Source organism: Sorex araneus, chromosome 4 (assembly GCF_027595985.1).
Source record: "Sorex araneus isolate mSorAra2 chromosome 4, mSorAra2.pri, whole genome shotgun sequence".
Taxonomy (NCBI): Eukaryota; Metazoa; Chordata; class Mammalia; order Eulipotyphla; family Soricidae; genus Sorex; species Sorex araneus.
Genome location: NC_073305.1, coordinates 188,055,733 through 188,081,461, shown reverse-complemented (window position 1 = coordinate 188,081,461; position 25,729 = coordinate 188,055,733). Strand labels below are relative to the sequence as shown.

Genomic DNA, 25,729 nt, shown 5'->3' with positions numbered 1-25,729 from the left:
CCAGTCAAACAAATAGTATTTACTCTTATTTTTTCAGCTTGTAGGGTAAAATATAACACAAACACACATCTGGACATGAAAGTGCCTTAATTTTTTGCCAACCCAAGAAAGCAACTGCTCTAAAAACTAAATCACTACATTTTTAAAAAATCCTTTAAAATAATTTTTAAAATTGCTGCTGAATTAAGAATTTAAAATGTTTGAACTTTCCATTTTTCATATACCAATATGCTATTCAATTATCAAAAGCAATTTAAAGTACTAAGTTCTCAAAATTGTTTTAAAAAGCAAAGTAACCGGAAGTGGAATTTTCAATCTTACCCTATACAATAATTTATAAAAGAATCAAAGATGTAAATGAATCTGGGGCTGGAGCAATAGCACAGCAGGTAGGGCGTTTGCCTTGCACGCAGCCCACCCGGGTTCGATTCCCAGCATCCCATATGGTCCCCTGAGCCCCGCCAGGGTTAATTCCTGAGTGCAAAGCCAGGAGTAGCCTTTGTGCATTGCCAGGTGTGACCCAAAAAGAAAAAAAAAGAGGTTAACTGAATTTAATGAAATCAATAATAGCCAACATCCATCTTAAACTTCTCACAGACAAAAGTCTGAGCCTGGTTTTAAAGACAGAATTCACAACAAAATATATTTAAGTTGACTTGTTATGTAAAATAATCGTAAAGAAAATTAAAAGCAAAACCACTCCTTTTTTTCAGCACATACTGACTACTAACTACTACGTGGCAGGTGGCAGGGACTTAAAACAAAACTTAAAACAGGAGGGCTGGAGTGACAGTACAGCAGGGAGGGCACTTGCCTTGCATACGGCTGACCTGGGTTCAATCCCCAGCATCCCATATGATCCCCCAAGCACTACCAGGAGTAATTCCTGAGTGCAGAGCCAGGAGTAATCCCTAAGCACCACCGAGTGTGACCCAAAAAACAAAAGCAAAAACAAAAAAATATCAGGAAACTGTACTGAACCAAACTGGCAGTGCTCCATATCCAGCAAATGCCAAGGGAGAGAGCTCAGGTGACACGGCACATGCATGAAGTCCTGAGTTCAATCCCTGGCACATGGTCCCTCTGGCTATAGCCGTGTTGCCATCTGAGCTCTAACCAAGTCACCTTGGTGGTGCTGGGGGCCTCTGGCACTATTTTTAAAAGTAGGCCAGGAAGAATACTTTTTGGCCATTTGAAGGAACTACAAGATCCCCCACCCCACATCACTGCAGCTAGGAGATCAAGAGACACATCATGATGAAAGGTGAAATGTAATGACACAGAAGTAAACAAGCAGATACCTGACAAAGAGAAGCTCCTCCCAGAGATTCTTACTGGTGCTCTGGAACAAGACAGAAGCGTTGCCGATCAGTCCACAGGTGTAAGCTTAATTCAAAGGCAGCCCCTCTCTGCTGCTGACCTCCTGCACTGGAGCCTTGCTGTGCCCTAGGGTCTGCAGCAGCAGAACTCCAACTACACTCACGACAGTCCTGCAATAGAAGCTTAAACCCCAGACTGACTTCTCTTCCAACTGGCTAGACATTCTAGGTCAATATGGAGGATGGGTATATGTAATACAGACCTATCACAACCAGGAGATGGACAGGTCAGTCAGTAGCCCCCACAGCAGCCAAAAACTGAGGTGCAAGAAGAGTAAAAGCTACTTTCAGGGAGAAAAACTATTTTACAAAAGATAGGCTTAAGCATTTGCTCTTATGCTTCTGACTTCCTTGAAAGTGAGAACATTTAACTTGATCTATTTTACTACTGGATTCGAGGCCCTGAGTTTACAATGTTGATAATGGCAGGGTTTCCAGCACTCTCCTCCACCAGCGTCAGCTTCCCTTCACCACGTCCTGACACCTGCCCACAATGTCCTACTTCCCCCAATGTCATTAAACAACATGCTCCTAGGAAAGACCAATTTTCAGTTTCTGTTGCCGTTGAGTATTTGTTTCTTTACTCTGTTCCATTCTTCCCCACCTATGAGGGAGGACATTCTGTGTTTGTAGCTCTGAAAGGCTCGCGAGCCACCCTGCAGCAGCAAGCTGTGTAGAATTGCACTTGGAGTATATACCATTTTCTTCATCCAGTCTTGGACACTTGGACACTTCAGCTGCTTCCAGATTTGGGCTATTGTAAATAGTGTTGCAATGAACATAGGAAGTAGCAAATGTCTTTTCTGAAGAGCCTTTGGGCCCTTGGGGTAAATGTCCAGATGTGGAATTGCTGGAATACATGGGAGATCAATTCCTACTCACTGAGAAGTTAAACATATTGTTTTCTAAGAAGATTGGACCAGTCAACATTCCAACAAGTAGCAGATGAGGGGTCCTTTCCCCCATATCCTGATAATCCATGTTATGTGCGACAGTCTCCCTAAAACGAGGTGATATCTCACCTGTTTTGATTTGCATTTCCCTGATGGTGAGTGATGCTGAGCGTTTTTTCCTATCTTCTAGCCATCTGTAACTCCTTTTTAAGGTAGTTTCTGTTCATCCCTTCTCCCCTTACCCATTTTTTTGATCGGTCGGTTGGTTGTTAATACTTTCTCCCAGTCTACAGGTTATTTTTTTATTCTGGATGTTGTTTCTTTCAAAGTGCAGATGCTTCTTAGTTTGATGTAGTCCTGCTTGCCTTTGCTTCTGTTGGCTTTAACTCAATCATTTTAAAAAATTTTCCTTATTTAGTAATTCGACCACATTATAACTCTTCAACCATCTTTATGCTTCTTAATATTTACTTCTTACTACTCAATACACTTGTAATTTAAACAAACACAAGTTACTATTCAGAATTTTACTACCTGTAAAGACATTATATAGTATTTTCTTCATATTAAATTCTTAAATATAGCAAATCTATATGGAGTGATTTGTTCTTTAAAATACCTCTAATTCAACAAGAACTTTAAGTAGAAGTCCTTTAAAAAATATTCTTTGTTTTGTTTTTGGTGGGATTACTTAGTGTCAAGAGATTATTAGTGTTCAGAGATTACTCCTGGCTCTGTACTCAAGAATTCTCCTGGTAGAGCTTGGCACACCGTATGGGATACTGGGATCAAATGCCCTACCTGCTATGCTACCGCTCTGGTCCCCCTTTTAAGGATATTTTAAACTATCTTTTTTAGTTCTACCTACTTACTTTACTTATTTTTAAGATTTTTGGGTCACACCCAGCAGTGCTCAGGGGTTACTCCTGGGTCTACACTCAGGAATTATTCCTGGCAGAGCTCAAGGGACCATACTAGGGATAAAACCCCAGTCACACAATGCAAGGCAAGTATCCTATTCTCTATACTACCTCCCCAGGCCCATAGTTTCACCTACTCTTTTCTAAGTAACAAATAATTAACAAAATAAATTATTTCAATGATGAGAGCCACAATTTCAGTATTTTTAGATCAATAGGTGTGCTAGCATCCTAGCACTATAACAATTTGAGATTAGAAAAATGTGACTATTCTTAAAGTCACAACAACAGGAAAATAAAGCTAGTAAAATAGAATAAGATGACCCTCTAATGTTAAGAAACTATCTGTTAGTATTCTGTCATTAATATGTGCCCCCCCCCGCCCCATGTACAAATTTCCTTGGTACAGGATTTTAAAAAAGAAACTGAGTGGACAGAGCATCAAGGTACACCCATACCATTTCACTACTAATTATACCAACAGGAATCCCTTAAAGAGAAAACATTTTATACATACATGCATACATATATATATTTTATATATATAAAATGACTGATTCCTCTAAATCCTCTAAAGAATCCTCTAAAGCTAAAACTTGTTATATATACTATAGAAAGGCTGGAATATTCCTATATTGAATTGACTGCAATCCAATCAAGGCTTAATTGTAAAAGGTTCATTAACAACATCAAGTGATAAAATGGACTTTCCCTTTTCACTGAAACTCATGTCTCATTTCATTAGACATGGACAATTAACTCATCCTGGTATCAGATCTATGGCAGAGTAATTAGCTTAAGTTACAGGTTACTTAAAGTGTTACTTTACTAATAGAAACAAAGGTTTATTTTCTTTGAATCCATATTCTTACCCCACAGAATATCTTACAAATTTTAATAATTGTACTTTAAGTAGTTGAATGTTTTTCAAATCCTCCTAATCCCTCTTTATAATATGGGAAAAGCAGTACTATGACTCTAGTTGATACAAGTGTACTGAAACACAATACAATCTGAAATCAACACATAATTTCCACTGAGCAGCTTTTAATCTCCTACTGTAAACTGGACTAAGCTACTTGAGTCTATACTTGAAATTGATAAATTGAACTCAAACACTAATACTTTAAATTTTATTTTGAAATTACAGAGAAAAATGGGAGGGGAAGACATCAAGGGTGGTGAGAAAACAGAGATCAATAAGGAGAAGATACCACGGGGTGTTCTATTTACAGTCCCAAAATCAGCAGATCATGCTATAACAAAACACTGCTGGCAATCCACAAAACTGGACATGGTGTTAGAATCTTAAGAGTCCTAATTTGATAATTTTTGTATGGTTTGGGGGTTTGGGTTTTTTTTTGGGGGGGGCAGGAAGAGAGGGGGGTAGAGAGAGAGAGAGACAAAGTGTGTATGTGGTCTATTTGGGGCCATACCCGGTGGTACTCAGGGCTTACTCCTGGCTCTGAGCATAGGGATCACTCCTGCAGGGGTGGGGTACCATTCAGGGTGCCAGGGATGGAACCTAGGTTGGCTAACATGTAAGGCAAGCACCCAACCTGCTGCACCATCACACCAGCCTCATTAACATGAAAATTTTCTGATGATACAAAGATTTAAGTAGTACTGAATTTACGTAGTCATTTAAAAAAAATAGACTAGTCATTTAATTTCATTATAGTTTACAGAAGAAGGGTCGATGATTAATTCAAATTTTTCTAAGATAATCTGAAAAAGCACTGAATTAAAATCTTCCCGAGAGACAATCCTTCCTTTTATCTAAAAAAGAAAACAATCACGTTTTGGTCAATTTCAGGGCCACATCCCATAAATTTCCACAAGAGGGAAAGAGGAAGAGAAAAACTGAAGTTATTAGGGAATTTTATTTAGAGCAAGACTATGATAACTTTAGGACTACAAGCTTCCTTCAAATATGTCCAGTAGGTCAAAGGCTCTATGGTTTAAGATATGATGTTTGTTTTGAATTTGAAACAGAATTAAGATCAGAAGATCCAAATTTCAAAGAGACATATTGTGTCGTAACATGGGGAAGATGTTTCTCAGCAACAGTATCTAATAACTCCTGGTCAGTTTTTCTGTGGCCTTTACTCTTCTCTCCCTTCCAATTATCCCATTAACTACTGCAAAGTTAACTTTCTGAAACAACTTCTATCAACTTAAAATCTTCAGAGTGCCAATAAAATGTTTTCAAAATCAAAACTCTTTTAATATCGCTATCATAGCCTTTTTCTCCTCAGCCTACAATACTGTTTCCATTATCTACGCACTTTCAGTGAAAGAGGTGGTGCTTTAACCAAATGCACTGAATTGATGGTTATTTCTGATGTCTCCAATACCATTCTCATCTCTCTAGTTTTCCTTTTAAAACATTTAAACTTCCTATAGCACATGGTATATAACATTTGTGGTGACATTCACCACATTGTTTATCAGTTTCTTGTTAATACAACAATGTCACAGAGGCTGAAAATCATTAAGGTCAAAACACAGACATTCAAAATATAATGCTGCCCGGAAAAGTATTAACCATGGAGGAGAAAATTTAAATTGAATGACAATCATTTGCAATACTTGGTAATAAAAATTACAGAATTAGATATCACAAGGGTGGTTAAAACAATAATATTTTTTAAGTTCCTTTTAGATCTGATATGATATGATTTTATAATTTCCATTGTCAAGCAATTGATGGCTTCAAAGCTAACTACTACTTTTCAGACTCATTAAGCTTGTAAGCAGGAAATTTCTCATTTAACAGTTTAACAGAGAGTCTGTGGGGATTAGAGAGAGCTCAAAGGGCTGAGTGCATGCTCTACATTCTGGTTTGATCCCAGAATCCAGGGGTTGCCCAAGCACCACTAGCTGGGTGTAGCCCTTGAGAATGGCAGCTGAGGCCCCAAAGGGAGGGAGAATGGACCGGGAGATGAGAGAAGTTAGTTACAGCATGTGCATGGGATGTGCCTGACCCAGAATCATTATACTCCAAGAATCGCAGGGTACCCAGGCAGTGCAAGCTGTGGCTCTGGGGGTTTCCAGCACCAACATGGTGACCCAAACGATCTCTAGTGCCATCACATCCTCCTCCAGCCTTACAATGCTGCCAACTCAAGCAGTCAATAACTACAAGTAACTGCAAGTCTCCTGAGCACTGCTGGGGACCCCAATGCAACCCTCCCATAAGAGAGAGCAAGAATCTGTAAAGATCCTACTCTCTGATGCTCCTCTCCAAAGGTACCAATGGCAAGAAGAAGAGGTATTAAAACAAGAATATAAAATGAAGAAAGAAAAAATATTCCTCACTGAATGCCATCTTTCTCAATAAAGGATTCCACAAGACAATCAAATCAAATTGCTGGTCAATGCATAAATCATACATAATTAACTTCTCTCCTTTACATCTATATTGGTAGCTGTGATGAACCACTCTCGGTAAAACTGCACAATTTCCAGATTGTGTAGTCTGGGTAAGAAATCCTAATTCTGAAGCTGTATAAATAAACTAACAGAAAATCATACTTTTCCTCTTTTAAATGGTAGTGTCTTAGGCATAAACAGAAATGTATTACAATTATAACACACTCTAAGATCAGTTATAATGACGTTATTTCAAGTACAGCTTACCAGTCTTGCTGTTATTTATAAACAAGTTCAACAGGAACTACGCTGCAAACAAATGACTAACTGGGAAACTGGAGATAGTTGTTATTACTCAAAATAGCAACACCTCTCTCACTCCCTGCCTACCCGCCACCTTGCTCATTCTCATCTTATTCCTTTCATCCCCTAACCTCTCTCTCTTCCCCCTTCTTCTCTATAGTTTCTATTCATGTGCCTTTAAGACATTACTATGCCTTTATAGTATTCCTTCGAGTTAGGTAATGCTATGCCTTGCAGTTTCTGATTTCAGTATAATGATTTTGGCTATCAAAGCTAGATCCATACCTCACACCTTATACAAAAATCAACTCAACGTGAATTAAAGACCTTGAGATCAGATCTGAATCTATAAAGTACACTGAGGAAATATAGCTAGAATGCTCTAAGATCTAGACCTCAAAGGAGTCTCCAACAAAGATCAAAACTAAACAAATACAACTACATCCAAGTAAAAAGAAACATGAAGTAAAGATAGCTGAGTGGGAGCAAATATTTGCACTCAGTACAACAAATAATGGGTTGATACCCAGGATATATAAAGTACTCACGAAGATCAACAAAAACAACAAAAAACTCTAAAACACCCATCCAAGAATCGGGAGAAATGAAGAGACCCTTCTTTTAAAAAAGACCAACAATGGCCAACAAGCAAGTATAAAAATGCTCATCATCACTTATTATTAGGGAAATCCAAATCAAGACTAGTGATTTGGATTTTACCAGTGATTTGTATTATACTATCTTATACCCGTGACAATGGCACATATCAAAAATATTGGGAACAATCTGTGTTGAAAGGGTGTGGTGAAAAACTGTCATCGACTTCTGGTGGGGATGTTGTTTGGTCCTACCTCTATGAATAACAGTATAAAGGGTTCTCAGTTAACTTAGAATTAGGCTCCCATATGACTCAGCAATCCCACTTTTGGGTATATATCTCCAGGACAGAAAAATATTCAAAAGAACATATGCACACCGTTACTCACTGGAGTACTCAGCACAACTGCTGATTTGGAACCAACCTAGATGTCCAACGATAGACAAGTGGATCATGAAATGAAGATGTGGTATACATACTCAATGGAATACTACACAGAGTAAGAAATGATGGAATCATGCAATCTGCAGCAAATGGATAAAATTGGAAGATACCATGTTAAATAAAGTAGGCCAGAAGAAGGATAAACACAAGATGCTATCACTTACATGTGGTATTTAGAATAACTGGGTGAGAGAATGCAATGTATATAAAAGCCACTTAATGTAAAATTATATATAGATATACTGTATATATGAGCAAAAGTCAAAAAGCAATCTAATTGCTCACCAATAGCTGGAATAAATTACAGTATATCCACACAATGGGCTGGAGTGATATAGCACAGCAGTTGGGCATTCGCCTTCACGAGGCCGACCCAACTTCGATTCCTCCACCCCTCTCGGAGAGCCTGGCAAGCTACCCGTGCGTGCTAGATATGCCAAACACAGTAACAATAAGTCTCTCAATGAGAGACGTTACTGGTGCCCGCTCGAACAAATTGAAGAGCAATGAGATGACAGTGACAGTGATATTCACACAACAGAATGTGGAGCTATTAAAAAGAAGACACTATATATAATTCTGTAATATACTATTAAGAAGAAAAACTAACATTTATACTGTTACAAACAAATGTTGCCTCAATGAAAAATAAATCTGAAATAGAAATTTTTTAAATGCATAAAGAGAAGCTTGTAATTATCTAAGAAAGAATGAGAAATTACACACTCATGTGTAGAAGCAAGTGTCATTTAACTACTATGCTTTAAAAGTGAAATGGAAAAGTGAAATGGAAAAAGATAAACCAAGAAGCAATTTTTTTTAAAAAAAAAAGGGGGGGTCTGGGGAGCAAGGAACAGGAGCCAGGGATAAAAGCCAGAGTTCACTGAAACTTCCCTTTCTAGATTTGACTTTGGAACCATGTAAATATTTGACAAGTAACAGGAAAATAATTTAGGCGATTCCTAAACCTTGAAAGTCAAGTGACTTTAACTGTGGATCTCTAGGATCGCAATAACTGTTATGCCTGAGAAGACTACTGTGTGCTTTAAAAGGCTTATGGGGTCGGCTCAAAAGGAGAGAAAGCACGCCTTCACTGTGGGAGACTCTGGATTCACTCCACCACACAGGTACTTCCCCCACAGCACTGACCAACTAGCTGCCAGTCTGACCCTCAACACTGTGCAGAGTCAGTAGTGCCCCCATATGCTTTACAAGGGAAATGTAGCACTGCTATAGAGACCCCTAATTTTTTCTTAGGGAAGTAACTTGTTTCTATATTTCCTAAAAACAGCAGGAACAGGAGGATTTTTGTTTTCACTCAAATACTACCAGTGGTCCTATTTGTACTATTATCCTAAGAGTCTTCTGTAATGTTTTAGAATAAAGGAACTGTTTAAAGTTATTAGGAATCAGGAATTTATGAGAAAGAAAAACCAGATAAATATATTTAAAAGAAAATGAACTTGTAAAAAATATTCATATTCATGTGTCTATGTTTAATCCCACAGTCCTCTCCTGAAAACAGAACAAAACAAAAATATCTATAAAATAAGGAGTATCACTAGACCATGGTTCCTAAAAATATTTCATTAAGAGGAACAAGGAGTTTCCTGTAGAAATGGCTGATTTCATTTCGGGGACGAGGAGGAATCCTCTGAGAAAGATGAGTCTAATCTATTCTATGGAAAAGCAAAGTGACCAACCCCAACTAATGAGATCTTAGCAAATAAATGACTGAGAAGCCAAGTTCACAGCCCTCTAGCCTCCGCATTCAGAACACACTCGATGCCCAGCAGAGAGCAAAGAGGAGCCAGGGAGCCAAGTGCAGGGATGGGGAGCAGCAGCCACAGGCACACCCTGTCTGCCCCTCCCACCAAGTATGGCCAGAGTGTCTCCAGAGCACTGCCAGGTGGTCCCTGTGGGCTCCAGCACTTGGGGGACTAAGCAGCACTGAACTCTGCCTACACCCAGTTTGGCCAACAGGGCCCCTGAACACTGCTTGGGAGTGACACCCCACACACACACACAACCAGACAAAAACTCGGTCTCTGCCTTTGAGAAATTCCTCAAAGCCACCTCAGAAATACTTCATTAGTGAATAAAGACTGGAGCATTTAACCAGCTATTCTGCACCTCCCGCTACAGTGAAGAACCGAAAAGAACCCGAAAGTAACCACAATACTATTGTGAAATTCTTCAGAAGTAGGAAAGAAAATGAGGATGTAAGAGCAGTGGGCTCTCCATTCTCTTCATGATCAGACTTTCTCACTACCAATTTACACAGTGGACAGACAGATATAAGAGTAAAACAACATGGTGAAAATGTAACTGTCAAAAATGCATGGGAATTTTTTGGGACTTAGTTACTCTGCAAATAACTGCAAGGAAAAATGGGGGCAACTGGAGAATAGATTGAGAAGTCAATCAATTGCAATGTATGTAATTCTAAATTAAATGCCATACAAGCAAACTGTTTAATTCTTTTAAATGATTTTATTGCAATCATTTTAAAGTATTTAATTTTGATTTTTGAATTCATCATTGCTTTATAGTATTATGGGTTTCAGGGAGTTCTATTTGTTTAACACATGCCCCTATGTGATTCTCTGGTTCATTCCTACCACCCATTCCTCCTTTTTCCCTTCCGTAACCACGTTTTCACTGTGTCCAGGCATTAATTTCTGTTGTTTCTTGCCAGTGTATCTGCTTTAGTTCTTTATATTCAACCATGCAGTCTTTCACTTTTTTCACTTAACATAATGACCTCAAATTCCATCCATGTTGCCCCCACAAAACATGATTTTACCTATTTTTTAAAATGGCAGTTATTCCACTGAATATTTACACTATTGCTGCCTTATCCATCCATCTCTTGATGGACATTTTTGTTGGTTCCATGTTTTGACTACTGTGACTAAGGCCAAGCTATGTTTCTTAAAAGCACACTTATGAGATAAGAACTCCTGAGATTATAGGATGACAAAAAAAACTTTGGCAATAATAAAATAAACATGATTATCACTGAAAAGCCCTTCTATTTCACAAACACCTAAGAAAATGCTTACATATCAAAGTATGTCTGGAATCTGTTCCCCAAATAACATTTCAAACAGAAACCAAAGGGAATGTAACAACAAAAAAGAGAGAAGGCAAGACAAAGGAGATGGCCAACGATGACACTGGGTGATAAAAGGTCTAGATTTTCAGGGCATGAGAGAAAGGGGTTAAAGTGCTTGCCTGGCACATGGCTGACCACAACTTGATGTCCTGGAGCGTCACCAAGAGTGACCACTGAGCACAGTGCCACCAGATGTGGATGCAGCCCCACCCCCCCAAAAAAAAACCAACTATATTTTTAATAAAGTTTCGTTTAAACTATTTTTACATGCCAAAGGTGGTCAGAAATGTAAATATAAAATTGATAAAACAGACTTCAAAGCCTTACTGTACTTGATGTTATGTCACTGGCAATCATGGCTAATAAATTTTATTAATTTGATCTATTCCAAGGACTGAAGTGATAGCACAGCAGGTAGGGCATTTGCCTTGCATGTGGCCTACCTGGGTTCGATTCCTCCATCCCTCTCAGAGAGCCCGGCAAGCTACCAAGAGTATCCCACCCACACGAGAAAGCCTGGCAAGCTACCCGTGGCGTATTCAATATGTCAAAAACAGTAACAAGTCTCACAATGGAGAAGTTACTGGTGTCCGCTCAAGCAAATTGATGAACAATGGGACGAGACTGCTACAGTGCAAATCTATTTCAATGTGCTGACACAGCAGGAAGAGTTTTTATAAAAATCAAAAGTCTAATAAGCACCCTATCCCAAAAAAATTTATTTTGTCAAACTGCTACCAACACTGTCATTAAATGTTCTACAAGGATGCTTTTGTATTACTTAACACAAAGTCTAACAATATTGTCAATATCAATTATTTTATAAACTGGATATGAGAAAATGTTTATTACAAAGAACCATGTGGCATGTGGCTCATCGTAATGCATGTGAACATGTGCATGAATGCACAGAAAAAAATACAGAGGACATACAAAAACGGTAAATTTTCCAGTATCTTGAAGTAACAGAAACACATGACTTTCAATTATGCGAAAGCTATCACATATTGGGCCGGGAAGTAAGGCACTTGCCTTGCGCACAGCCAACCCATGTTCAATTCCCAGCATCACAAAGGGTCCTCCCAAAGCCCCACCAACAGTGATCCCTGAACACAGCAAAAGACTGAGTCCTGAGCACCACTAGGTGTAGCATCACGTGTTAATTAAGTATCACTGTATCACTGTCATCCCGTTGTTCATCAATTTGCTCGAGCGGGCACCAGTAATGTCTCCATTGTGAGACTTGTTGTTACTGTTTTTGGCATCTCAAATACGCCACGGGTAGCTTGCCAGGCTCTGCCATGCGGGCGAGATACTCTTGATAGTTTGCTGGGCTCTCCAAGAGAGGCGGAGGAATCGAACCCGGGTTGGCAGTGTACAAGGCAAACGCCCTACCTGCTGTGCTATCGCTCCAAATCAGGCAGTAATAAATATTACCCAGAAAGTGTTATAAAAAAAACTAGAATGTAAAACGTTATGAATTTGCAATTCATAAGTGGCTTTTAAATAACATTTTATAATCATATCCACAAAATACTATGGTTTCTCAAGAAGTTCAGAAATATTTTTAAAAAGGGAAACCCAGGAGGCAGAGAGGTAGCTCAAAGAGCTGAGCATATGCTTTGCATGTAGGAGGCCCAGCACCTCTGCCAGTGTGATCCAAATACCACCAACGCTCCCAGAAAATGAAGCGGGGAAAAACACAGTATGGTTCAATACATTTGGGAAACAAATATACACTGGAAAACTCAAGCCTTATTATAAGACCCGGAAAGAGAATACAGAGGGTTAAGGTGCTTCTCTTGCACCTAGTAAATCCACGTTCCATCCTCAGAGCCCCCTGATCACACAGATAGAGAGTAAGTCCTAGGCACTACTGGGTGCACACCCATCACCCAGCAAAAAAATAAAACCTTACTATAGTCAATCTGATTTTCAAATTCTTATGAGAATGATTTTAACAGTTGAATCTGAATTTCCAGTAAGACACGTTTACATTTACTTAACTATTTACTAGACATACCGATTAGAAATAGAGAACTTATATCACCTCTTTTAAGCTTTCATCCTTGTTAGAAGACTAACACTAGCTCCTGAGGTTGCTGCCCAGTCTCAGTAAGACATTGCACAAATTATAAAAGTAACTGATACCATCTTTACTTGTCTTTAGTTTTAGCAGCTAGAATGGCCATTTGATCCCAAGAGCACATCCCTTCATTTCAAACAAAGAGCTCTACCCAAAACGAAAAGCACTAAACCTCACTAGAAATTTCCAAGATACAACTTTTGACTGCCCTTGCTTTGTCAACTATAGACATTTCATACTTTCAGCAAAATGCAGAGGTGAGGAGAAGAAACTAAAATTAGGGCCACCTGGTTCTACCAGTTAATGAGAGGGAAAGTTCCCCCAAAAAGAGGTTAACGTTAGTGGGTAACATAATCTCCCAAATGATGTCTCTATAAATATTAACAGATTCCCAACATTAGATTCCATTTATTCCTTTGGCAATACTGTAACAGAAAAATAATTTATCAATGATCCGATCGTGTATAAAACTGTTCATGGCTTACAATCAAGTGGACTTGCTCTCTCCACAGCCCTTCCTCAAAGTCCCTACCTCAACTGAAAACTACTAATAATCATTTTATTTTCCCAAAATAACTATTTGGTATCTCTGGTATGCCCCTGCCACAGCTTTCCATCAGGAAGCAAAGAATTAAATCCTCTCTAGAGGAAGGATTTCTGGAAATCAAGGTAATGAAATACCAAAACAGAAGTTCAAAATTATCCCTGAAGGTTAAAGAAAAAAAAAAAAACTTGAGAAGTTTTGTTTGTTTTTTGAGCCACACACAGCTCTGCTATGGGTTTACTACCTGGTTCTGTGTCAGGGAGGCAAATGTGGTACTGGGGATGGAACCTCAGTCGGTTACATGCAAGGCTAAGTGCCCTACTCACAGTACTATCTCTCGAACCCAAGAAATGTTTTCAAAAATATCCATTCCTACTTCATAGTCAATGAACAAACTGCTCAATATTCAAGTCCTAATATTTCTGAAGCTGATAACACTCTTAGAAGTGGCTAATAATTCAAAGTTAGTATACTATTAAACAGAATTTCAGATAAAATTCTGACTGCAATTTTTCGGCCTATCACTTTGGCATGTTATTCAAGTCTTATGAGGCTCTTCTCATCTACAAAATGAAAACAGTAAAACATGAGATGATTAAAACAAAATATGTAAAATACTTAAAGCCTGATACAAAATATACACTCTTTAGAAATCAGACACGAGCTTCCACTTGCTTCCAGCTGTGGACTACAACAGACCAGCACTGCTATCTGAAAGGGTAGGCAACTCTGACACACTCTGATTGCTTCTCCTTGAAGGAGTACAGCTGAGGGTCTCACTCTGGGGTCTTCTACGAGGTTATGCAGTACAGTTCCATTGGGTACTAACATCCAAAAATCAATATTATTGTTGCTTAACCATCAATACTGCAGAAATATCAATCCAAGAGAATGAAGAATGATATAAGCCCTTGCCTTCCTTCCCAGTGTTTCAAACCAGTAGAAGGAGCCGAAGAAGAGGGAAGAGCTCAGAAAAGAAGAACATTAAAATAAAGCCGAGGCACCAGAGCGATAGCACAGTGGGTAGGGTGTTCGCCTTGCACTCGGCCGACCCGAGTTCAATTGCCGGCACCCCATATTGGTCCCCCAGGCACCGCCAGGAATAATTCCTGAACATCGCTGGGTGTGACCCAGAAAGGAAAAATAAATAAAATAAATAAAATAAAATAAATCTGCTCCTTCCATAAGCTCTGCAAAGCAATTCAACACATATGAGCCAACAACAGATACAGCACTTGATAATCTCTTCTATGGAAAGTATTAATTAAAAACAAAAGTCATCCTTCCCAAAATTTAAACTCTGGCAGTAAAAATCCAGGCATTTTAAGAACTCAGTAAGACAAATTTTACACTAACCCAAACTGGAAAGTGACCTGCTTTACAGTACTACCAAACAGAAGAAAACTTTTCAATTAAATCTTCAGAAAACAACAGTATTTAAGGTGAATTTCTGGGTCTTTTGTAATCAACATAAAATGTTAGAGACTCAGAAAGAGTCTCATATGACTAGTTTTAAGTCCTTTTTTATTTTTCATTTATCCAGTAAACAACCAAACTTATGCATTTAACTGTTCTCGTTTCAATATTAAAGGAAACATTTCATATTTCTAAAATTCTTATATATATTTACACATATAAGATATATGCAAAAATGCTTATTTCTAAATTGGCACCTTCTAAAATGCAAATACCAAATTAAGTTGCCACAATGGACCTAATGATAGGTTTAGTTGACAAAGTGAAAAATGGTAACAAGAAAAAAATTTCATGGTACCTTTAAAAAGTTCAACTTTCTGACAAGAATAGTACTTTTAACAGGTTTGGATATTTTGTTGTTAGAATGCAAAAGTATAAGTAAATGATTCATATGAAAACCGGACCCTGTTTTCAAGACTTACCTTCTTTTTATCCCGCATTGAGCCTTTGCCTCGGACCATTATCTTACATCCTGTTTCTGCTTCCAGCTGTTTAGCTGTGAGTCCTCGGGGTCCAAGGATTCTCCCAACGAAATTAAACTGGAAAAGAATAGTCACCATACATCATTTGAATGCTCATCTGAATTCATACATAGTTCTTTAAATTATTTTTAAAATACATACCTTAACTTTCTTTAATATTAACCATTCCCTTTAATTTTCTCACATTAATATTAAAATTTTAAAAAATACTCTACCTTGAAATGAAATCTTAATAGAACTCATGAATTTCTTGACAAGTTTGGAAATTGTAATAACTCCGTGTTTTGCATAAAATTTTCATTTTTAATACAAATTATTAATTAAGAACACTGTATAGAATAATATAAGTGAGTGAAGCATAGTACTATCATATAAAGCCAAGTACTGTACTGAATTGTCTATCAAGAGGCATTTTAAACAACTGTTAAGGGTTTATTTAGAAAATGACAAAATCTTAGATTGCATTCTCTCCTACATAACTCTTTGTAAGAACAGTGGTTAATGGAACTATTCATTACGTTATTCTTTTATGTTTTATTATATTTCCTCCACTATGGAATCCTTGAGGAAAAATCCAGTTTTTTTCTACAACAGAAATTATACTTACTCCAAATGAACTGTTCAAAGATAATTGTTTCTGGGGGTTGGCTGATGAAACACAAAACACCAACTCTACCCTTGATCTTAGCCAAAGGCCGAGAAGTTATTGAAACACCAACCCTAGATTCCACCCTGTAACTATGTGCGAACATATTTTTCATCACATTCACTCACTGCACTATTTTATATCTGTATCCTTACTTTCCCTCTTGCACCCCATTTCTATGGCTCTTACTTTTACTACTCTACCTTGAATTTAGAATTCTTTTTATGAATAGGACAATAATTTTAAGAAATAAAGAATTAACAACCTTAGGTATTCAGATGGGCTGGAGCAATAGCGCAGCAGGTAGGGCATTCGTCTTGCATGTGGCCAACCAGGGTTCAATTCCTCCACCCCTCCGGAGAGCCCGGCAAGCTCCCTAGACTATCTCGCCTGCACAGCAGAGCCTGGCAAGCTACCCGTGGTGTATTAAAGATGCCAAAACCAGTAACAAGTCTCACAATGGAGACGTTACTGGTGCCCGCTCGAGCAAATCGATGAGCAACAAGATGTCAGTGACAGTGACAGAAATATTCAGACAGAATTTTTTTAATGCCAAGAAGAATACAGATTGGCTATGAAGATTGAAAATTTATACATTCAGTCAAAAAGATCAGATTCTTATGCTAATAAATTCCCATTTTTTCTTGCATTGATGTGACGCTGCTGTATCATTTCATAAATTTTTTTGCTAGAATTTATTATGGTCATACATGAAAAAGCCAGGGTGCTTCACCAGGAATTACTGAGAGTTTTTCTCACTCCAACTCACAAAGCAGCTCCTGTGCATTGCCAGTTTATCAAATGTGATTTGCAAATAAAAGATAAGCAGATAACAAGAATATAGGAGAAAAAAAGCCCCCTTTCTTCAAAGATTTGGATACAACTTTACCCACCCTGAGTTGAGACTCACAGAACTTAACAAATTGTCCATGCTTTACAAGATTTTAAATTCAGAAATCTGCCTGGATCATCTCTTTAAAATCAACATTTTATTCTTGTCTACTTCCTCGGCCTATAGTACTTGATCTACCTCTTTACCCCAATCTGAATGCCATCCATTTTAACAACGCACTTCCTTCCAACCTAGACTCCTCTACCCAACTTACAATTTGAACAAACTGAAGTTTTATATCCTAAGGTAAACATTTAAACTCTAAAAACACATAGATCGCCACTAAGTAATTCTCGCTCCAGTAATAAAAAATAAGTAATAAGTAGGAATTTAAAAGTCAAATTAAGTCTTAATGATAAAAAGGAGATAGTACTATCTGGTTTATTTGTGGTGAGACTTGCATGTGTGTACCACACAAGTCCTATGAAAGATTTAATACTAGGTGCGATTTACCTAGTGTACTACAAGTTTACTTTAGGAAACCTTAGGCCATAAATCAATAATTCCACGTAACTGCCTACTGGGACATATTTTCAGTAGCAAATTTCCCCTACAACAGTAATAATCAGGGGCTGGAGCGACAGCACAGTGGGGAGGGCATTTGCCTTGCATGTGGCTGACCTGGGTTCAATCCCCAGCATCCCATATGGTCCCCTGAGCACCACCAGGAATAATTCCTGAGTGCAAAGCCAGGAGCAACCCCTGTGCATCACCAGGTATGACCCAAAAAGCAAAATTTAAAAAAAAAGAGTAACACAATCAGACTCTGTAGAAAATCTGCAAGACAAGGTTCTTACAAGAAAGAACCTTCAATTTTGTCTCTAGAATACCTGAAATACCCACAGAGAACATTTCCATGTTCTACGGCTTGATTCTTTCTTAGAGGCTGATGATTTTGATGATTACTTCAAATCAAACGGGCAATGGACAAGCACAGTGATGAATATAAGGATAATTCAGATTTTCAGTGCTTCAAGCTCAGTATGAAGATTCGTACAAAGAAGATGCACCAGGGGAGGAGAGTGATAGTACAGTGGGGAGGGCAGTTGCCTTGCACGTGGCCACCCAGGTTTGATCCCCGGCATCCCATATGGTCCCCTGAGCACAGCCAGGAGTAATTCCTGATGCAGAGCCAGGAGTAGCCCTGAGCTTTGCTGGGTGTGACCCAAAAAGCAAAAAAATAAAGTAAAATGAAATAAAGTAAGATTAATGAAAGGCTTGAGACAGGTACTGAGAGACAACACAACAAAGGACAGGATTGCTCCTACAAGTAGACAACTGCTGGTGAAGAAAATAATTTTGAAGAACTGCAGTAAGACAGTGCTGAACCATTTTCAAAAATGTTGTAAAAAGATGGGATGTAAGATTTACTTCCACCTTTTCTCCAACACTTATTGCCAGCATATTTTAATCCACTGTAGTACTATCCAAGTGTATATCGTCCACAACTTACTGCAGAATTCATGAGAGTTTTCAACAGTTTACCATGAAGTTTAAAGGAATCTGGTGACTTCACTCATATACTTTATCAAATTAAAAGCTCCTTGTATGTATGAGGCCCTATCATTAAATAGTCCAAATGCCCAACTATGGATGACTGGACCAAGAAGCTGCGGTATATATACACAGTGAAATACTAAGCAGATCTTAGAACAAAACCATACAATTTGCTGCAAAATGGACAGAACTAGAGGATATCATGCTGAGTGGTCAGACAGAAAAGGTGAGATACAGAATGATCTCCATATGTGGGACTTAAAGATACACAAAGCAATGAAGGACAAAACATAACAAAATAAGCAACTGATAAAAAAAAAAATGAGTTTGGAAGGGGTGTTGGGTGAGGGTGTGTGGCTATGCAAGGAGGAAGAGACATTGAGAACCTTGAGGAAGAGAGGTGTGTAACTGTGTACACACCAAACCATTATCAGTAACTGTAAATCACCACACACACACACACACACACACACACACATATTTTAAAGAATCCCTAGCATCAACAATATTGTATATCACAGTGTTTCAAATAAAAAAGAAAATGTTTATATCACTTTTGGGGGGCTGGGGGTGGGGCGCATACCCAGCGATGCTTAGGGGTTACTCCTGGCTCTGCACTCAGTGATCAGTCCTGGCAGTGCTCAGGAAACCATGAGATGCCAAAGATCAAACCCAGATTGGTCACATGCAAGTCAAGCACTTTACCCACTGTATTATCTCTCCAGTCCCCAAAAAGAGTGATTCTTTAAAAAGAAAATTTCCTTTCAATTTCTTCTTCGCTAAGTTTAACCACAAAGAGATGCTTAAATTGATCCAATTTCTTCATCTAGAGACAACCATAGTTATTTCTCCTTCAGTTCGTTTTTATGGTGGAATATAATTGTCAATTATTAAACCAAGTTTGAATTCCTAAAATACAACTTCTAAATAATGCATTATTCTTCTTAAAAAGTATTATATTCAATTTACTAACATTTGGCAATGGTTTTATTTTAATTTACAAAAACTTAAGGGAGGGAGAAAAATCTGTGAGACATAAGCATCAGAACAGCTTCTTTAAAGGACAGGACAAACTTCCCAACATGTAACACTAAGTAAGGCACTTGGTCATGGTTACCCTCTACTAGACTAAGAAAGCTTAAAAACATAAGGCAATCAGTCATCACAAATTGACTGTTGTTTATTTTCTGATAATTCAAGTTCCTTATTTCTTTAATATTTTTGGAGCAAGTAGTATGAAATAATTTTATTATATTTCTGCCTAGGGGAAAAGCAAGGGGTGTGTGGGTTGGAGGGTACCAGGAGGCACTTGGTAATAGGACTGAGAGTGGAACTTTGTATGCCTCATACAACTCTACTGTGAACAACTTTGTAAATCATGGTATCTTAATAAAACATAAAAATTAAATTTAAAAAAATGCACGATGAAAACTATAAGATGTTGTTAAAAGAAATACATAATGAGGGACCAGAGTGATAGCAGAGCAGAGGGGTGTTTGCCTTGCATGCAGCTGGCCCAAGTACAATCCCTGTATTCCATATGGAAAAAAGAAATTAAGCAAACATTACTAAAATTTGTATTGTACTGCAACTAGCAAAGTGAATGGGGCCTTTGCCTTGCATGCAGCCGATCCCGGTTCGATTCCTCCATCCCTCTCGAGGAGACTGGCAAGCTACCGAGAGTATACCACCCGCATGACAGAGTCTGGCAAGCTACCCATGGCGTACTCAATATGCCAAATGCAGTAACAAGTCTCACAATGGAGACATTACTGGTGCCCGCTCGAGCAAATCGATGAACAACGGGAAGACAGTGCTACAGTGCTACCACAACTAGCCAAAAATAATCTTCAGGGGCAAAAAAGAGAGCAATGAAGGCTTCTATCTCCTCAATTGAAAGTTATACTACAAAGCAACAGTAATCAAAACTGCATGGTATTGAAATAAAAAAAATACACAAGAGGGCTTGGCCTGTACAAAGGTTAGAACAAGAGTTAAGGTGCTTTCCTTGTGAGCAGCCAATCAGGTTTAGGATTCTATCCTAGGCGCTGTATATGGTGAGAAGTAAGCCCTGAGCACAATCAACTATGGCAAAAAAAGAAAAAAGAAAAAAAAACACAGAAGAAAAGATACCTAGGACAGGGACAAAGCTCAGTGGTAGAACTCCTGACTTGCCCCTGCGAGACACTGGGTTTTATCTCAGACAAGCAAATGGAAAAGAGAAAGTTACTGCCAGTGGAAGAGAAACCCACACATTTAGAATCAATTTACAACAACGGAGCCTGAAGCATACAACGGAGAAAGGAAGCTCTCCAAGTGATGCTGTAAAAACCAAATGGTACAAGAAAGAGTGAAAATAGATGGCTAACATCACTCACAAAGTTAACACAAAGGGGCCAGAGACATCTTAGAGTGAGTATGGTGCTTATCTTGCACAGGACTACCCCAGACTTGCTCTCTGGTACCACTTATGGTGCCCAAAGCTCCGTGAGGAGTGATCCCTGAAAGCAGAGCCAGGAATGACTCCTAAGCACTGTGGGCATGACTATACAAACACACACACACACTTTTTTTTTATCAGCCACAGTATCACAGCAACTCTACTGGTAGGTATCTATCTATCTAAAGAATGTGAAACTAATTCCAAAGATCCACTCAGCATTCCTCTGTTCACTGCAGTTCTATCTGCAACAGAGACACGGAAACAGCCCCAATACACAAGATAGGTAAAGAGTAAAGATGTGGCATATACACACAAAGGAATACTATTCACCTATTTAAAAAAAAAAATCAGGTGTTTTATTTGCAACACTATCCCCTTGAAGAGGCTGTACTAAAATGAATCAGAATGGGAAAGACAAAGGCATAAAATTTAGACAAATAGCTATTTCCTTGAGTGTTTAAGACCCTGGATTCAAACTGAAGAACACTTCCTGCCTACATCCATTCAATCTCCCAATAAAGCGCTTAGTTCTTGGAAAAGCAACTCTGCCCCAGGTGATCTCACTCATGTTGGAATGTAAAAAAAAAAAAAAAAAAAAAAAAAAAAAAGAAGAAGAAGAAGAAGAAAAAGAAGAAGAAAATAAGAGACATAAACAAAGCCCAAGCAAACCTCTGAATTCTCACAGCAAGCCTGAGGCTTGCAAAGGGTTCGCTGAACCATCCTGGACGGTTGTTAGTACTCTGTGGCAAATGTGGTGTGGTACAGTGGGTACAATGAAGAGGTACAAACCTACACTCTTAAACCATGTGGCTTTAACTCAAGTACACAGATTTACATTTGTAGGGGCTGAAGAGATAGTATGGAGTTAAGAGGCTTGCCTTGCACACAGCCGATTTCACTTAGACCTGGTCACCACAAATGGTTTCCCAAGCACTACCAGGAGTAATCTCTGAGCACAGAGCCAGGACAAAGACCCAAGCAAATCTGTTGTGGCGCCAAAAAAAAAAAAAAAAACCCACACTTGCATTTGTAAATAAATTAGTCTGCACTTTTTCTTTCTCATGTTTCTTGGATTTGGACATTAAACGCTCTGGTCTCAAAACATGTCAGAATGTAGGCCTTTACTTATATTTTGGCTAGACTTATAGATGACAACTGCGATTTCTTTGAGTATTGAGTAGAAATCAGTAACTGAAACCACTTGGACTTAGAATTTATCTCTCTGCAAAAAATTTTATTATGGATTTATGTATTTATGATGGAGGCATTAGTTATTATTGATCCAGTATTATTAATTCATATATTATAGTCCCACATGTCAACTTTGGAAATTTGTTTTTTAGAACTATGGCCATATTAAATTTCAAATTCAGTATGTTGATGTAAATTTTATGTTGTTTTTTTTTTTAATCATGTCTGACTCTCTAGCTAGGTCCCATTTGCATTTATAATTGGATGTCTTCCTTGGTCTTCTCCAAACTTTTAAAGAATTTTCCTATGCTTGTGTTGACTGAAAACAATTTCAATAATGTTCATAACTATCCAACCCTGGCTACAAATATCTGTCTACATCCATTATCTGTAATGCCTATGAGTCTGGAGCTCCTTTCATCTGAACCTGCTTCCCAATACAAGGGTAGAGAAAAGAATGATAAAGGTGTTAAAAGCCTAAGTCTTAGAGTGTCAATGTGTTTCCACTCTCCTCTTCTCTTATTACCACCATGTGAACAATCTCAAACTAATCAATATCACTGGCATTTTTCAACTCTTTTTTTTCTGGGTTTTGGGTTGGGGGTCAAGCCCAGAGGTTCTCAGGACCTCCTCCTGGCTCTGTGCTCAGTGATCGCTGCTGGGGAGCTTGAGGGACCATGAGATCCCAGGGACTGAACCCAGGTTGCTGCATGCAGAAAGCATCCTACCCACTGTACTACTGCTCCAGCCCCTCTTCAACTTATTGCATTTCTCTTTATGTACAATAAATAAGCTTTTAAAATCTAAGTCTGAAAAAAATGAAAATAAATAATATCTGAGTCATCATTCTAAGATCCCTGTAGATCTGTTTTGCTATTTCTTTAGAGTTTTCATATTATGTAAGCTTCATGCAAATTTGGTCATTTTCTAGCATGTGCCAAACACACTGCAGGAAAAAATATTTTAAGTTTATATCTGGTGGGTGGAGAGATCTCAAGGAGCAGAAGGACTGCGTTTGATCCTTGGCACTGCCAGGTTCTACAGCCAGGAGTGATGCTTAAGTATAGTGGGGAACAGTTCCTGAGCATCACCAGGTGTGGCCAAAAAAAGGAAAATGCATGAGAATATCCATCAGTTTCTTCCAGGAACCCAGTATATACTGATCTAACCCAAGATCGTCTCAACAGCTTCATTTGCTGAGACTGAGATGATCTGATGGCTGAGCTCCAGCACCCAACCAGGTAACTACAGTTATTCTGAGCTGGCTCACCCAACAGCATCCCAGCCAGAGCAAAGAAGGGAGTACAGAGCCCGTGGAAAGAAGCTGCAGACTCCTCGCTAGACTCATCAAACATACCCAAGGGGAAGCATTCTCCAAACCCAACCTTACACCCTGGGTTTATTGATCTGTCTTCCCTAGAATTCTGAACTAGCCTTGGTGGGTCTCTGATGGATTCAGGCTGTTTTCTTTTCCAACTTTGTCATGTTTCACTAGACTTGTTCAGCTGGTCTAAACGAGCCTGCTAGCTCTTAGTGAGTAGGACTAATCTATATCGTTTTCTAAGAGGCTGTCTTTTAATTGAAATAGGTCTGGAACTGACAAGAAACTTTAGTAAAAATAGGGTAAAAATATATTTAGGACTAGGCTCTGAGGATGAGGGGGGAAAAAAACCTATCAGAAAGTCTACCAACAGGTCAGTCTATGTTCACTTGTAGCAACTGTGTTCTACTTTTCTGCAACTTCCAAACTGTACCTTTCAACAGTCACTGATTCTGTAATGATTCCGTAATTCTGTAATGATTCTGTAATTCTTTTCTCACAACTTGAGAGCTTCATCTGCCATCCCTTACTATTTTGAGTATTTTGTAGTCAAATAGAAAAAAGCATTTCATTTTCAAATTCAACTCCATAAAACTTTCATTCAAGGTTTGCTTTGGAGTAAAATATTAAAAAAGAGAGTTAGGGATTGGGTGGAGGGATTGGAGGAGGGGGAAAAAAGAGGTGGAGGAGGAGAGGTGGAAGAGAAAGAAGGGAAAACAAAGAGAAGAGGAAGAGCAGAAGAGAGAAATCGAGGGGAGGAGAAAAAAAGAGGAGCAGAGGGGAAGAGGGGAGGAGAGGAGAGAAAGAAGAGAGGATGAGAAAGAGTAGGAGGAAAGGAGAAGGGGAAGGGAGGGGAGGGGAGGGAAGAGGGGAAGAGGGGAGGGGAGGAGGAGGGGGAGAGAAAAAAAGGAGAGGTGAGAGGAGAGGGGAAGAGGAGGGGAGGAGAGGGGAGATAGAAGGAGAGGGGAGGGGAGGGGAGGGGAGGGGAGGAGAGGGGAGGAGAAGACAGAGTTTGAAGTTGAGTATCTTGTGTGTAGCTCATACTCTTTTGATCCATGGCATCACGTGGTCCCCAGGTACTATCAGGGTGGCCTGGACAAGGCCCAGCACCACAGGGCCTCAGGATAGATGCATCCTTAGGTGCACACACTCCCAACTGTCCAACAGGCTTGTCAGGAAGTGTCAGGTTCTCAGGAGACCTCAAGCATTCCTCTGAAAACTACCACACAAAAAAGAACTCTACTGGCCACAGGCCAACCAACCAGTTGAAGTGTGTTAAAGTACATACAACTGGGACTCCAATACAACTTACACTGTCAAGGTCATCCTTTACAGAAGGCTATGAGAATAAAAAAAATTAATCACAGCAGCTGCTTTGTCTACTGCAACCAATTTCCAAGTTATTATCATTTGCCTTGTATTAAAATTCATTGTGTTGATTTATCATGCTAGTTCTGCAGCTTCATTCAATTAAAACAATGTCACAACATATTCGAAGGAAATCACTTCAAACAGCCTGAGCTAACTGCAATATTAAAGGGGAAAGAAGGGAAAGAAGAGAGAGAAAGATGTTCATTAACCCCTCTATTTAGTACAGACTGTCCCTGTGGCTCACAGTTACATTTATTTCAAGTGGCAAGTAAATTTCTAAAGAAGAGGTTAACAGCAGTCATGTCTAATGTTACTTGGTGCTGCTCACTTCATTAAAAAAAAAAAAATAGATCTCTCCCAATGACAAAATGCAGGTTACAGCAATCTTTTCATTAGCCTTTTGAGAAGAAACCTACAATTAAATATAAAACCTTATGAGAGACACCATCAAAACAGAAAAATACTAAAAATTATTTCTAAACGGCCTCATTAAGCATTTCAAAAAAAGGTAAGAATAATTTTTGCTTAGTTTTAGAATAGCAACTTTAAGAATATGCACTTCTTCGTATCCCTTTTTTACAGGACAGACTTCATAATCTGCTTTTATATACTATATTATCAGTAAATTTCTAGTGTTATTTTAATTAACCTTACAAACTTGCTATTGCATTATATAAGTTAACACAGTAGGTGTGAAACATGCATAAATACAAATGTGCATTTTGAAGTCTTTCATCATTTAACAGATGA

At 38.6% G+C, this 25,729-nt stretch overlaps 1 protein-coding gene across 6 annotated transcripts in view; it reads right to left on the bottom strand.

Annotated features, from left to right (window-relative positions):
* The window catches only part of QKI (QKI, KH domain containing RNA binding), a 152,745-nt gene that overhangs the window by 72,323 nt on the left and 54,693 nt on the right, over positions 1–25,729 (bottom strand). For all 6 annotated transcript variants that reach the window (XR_008629810.1, XM_055136235.1, XM_055136238.1 and 3 more), the window contains exon 3: positions 15,559–15,675. Coding sequence is in view for 5 of the 6 variants with exons in the window: in XM_055136235.1 (XP_054992210.1) it covers positions 15,559–15,675 (117 nt within the window). In the remaining variant the exon portion in view is untranslated. The remainder of the gene's footprint in view (positions 1–15,558; positions 15,676–25,729) is intronic.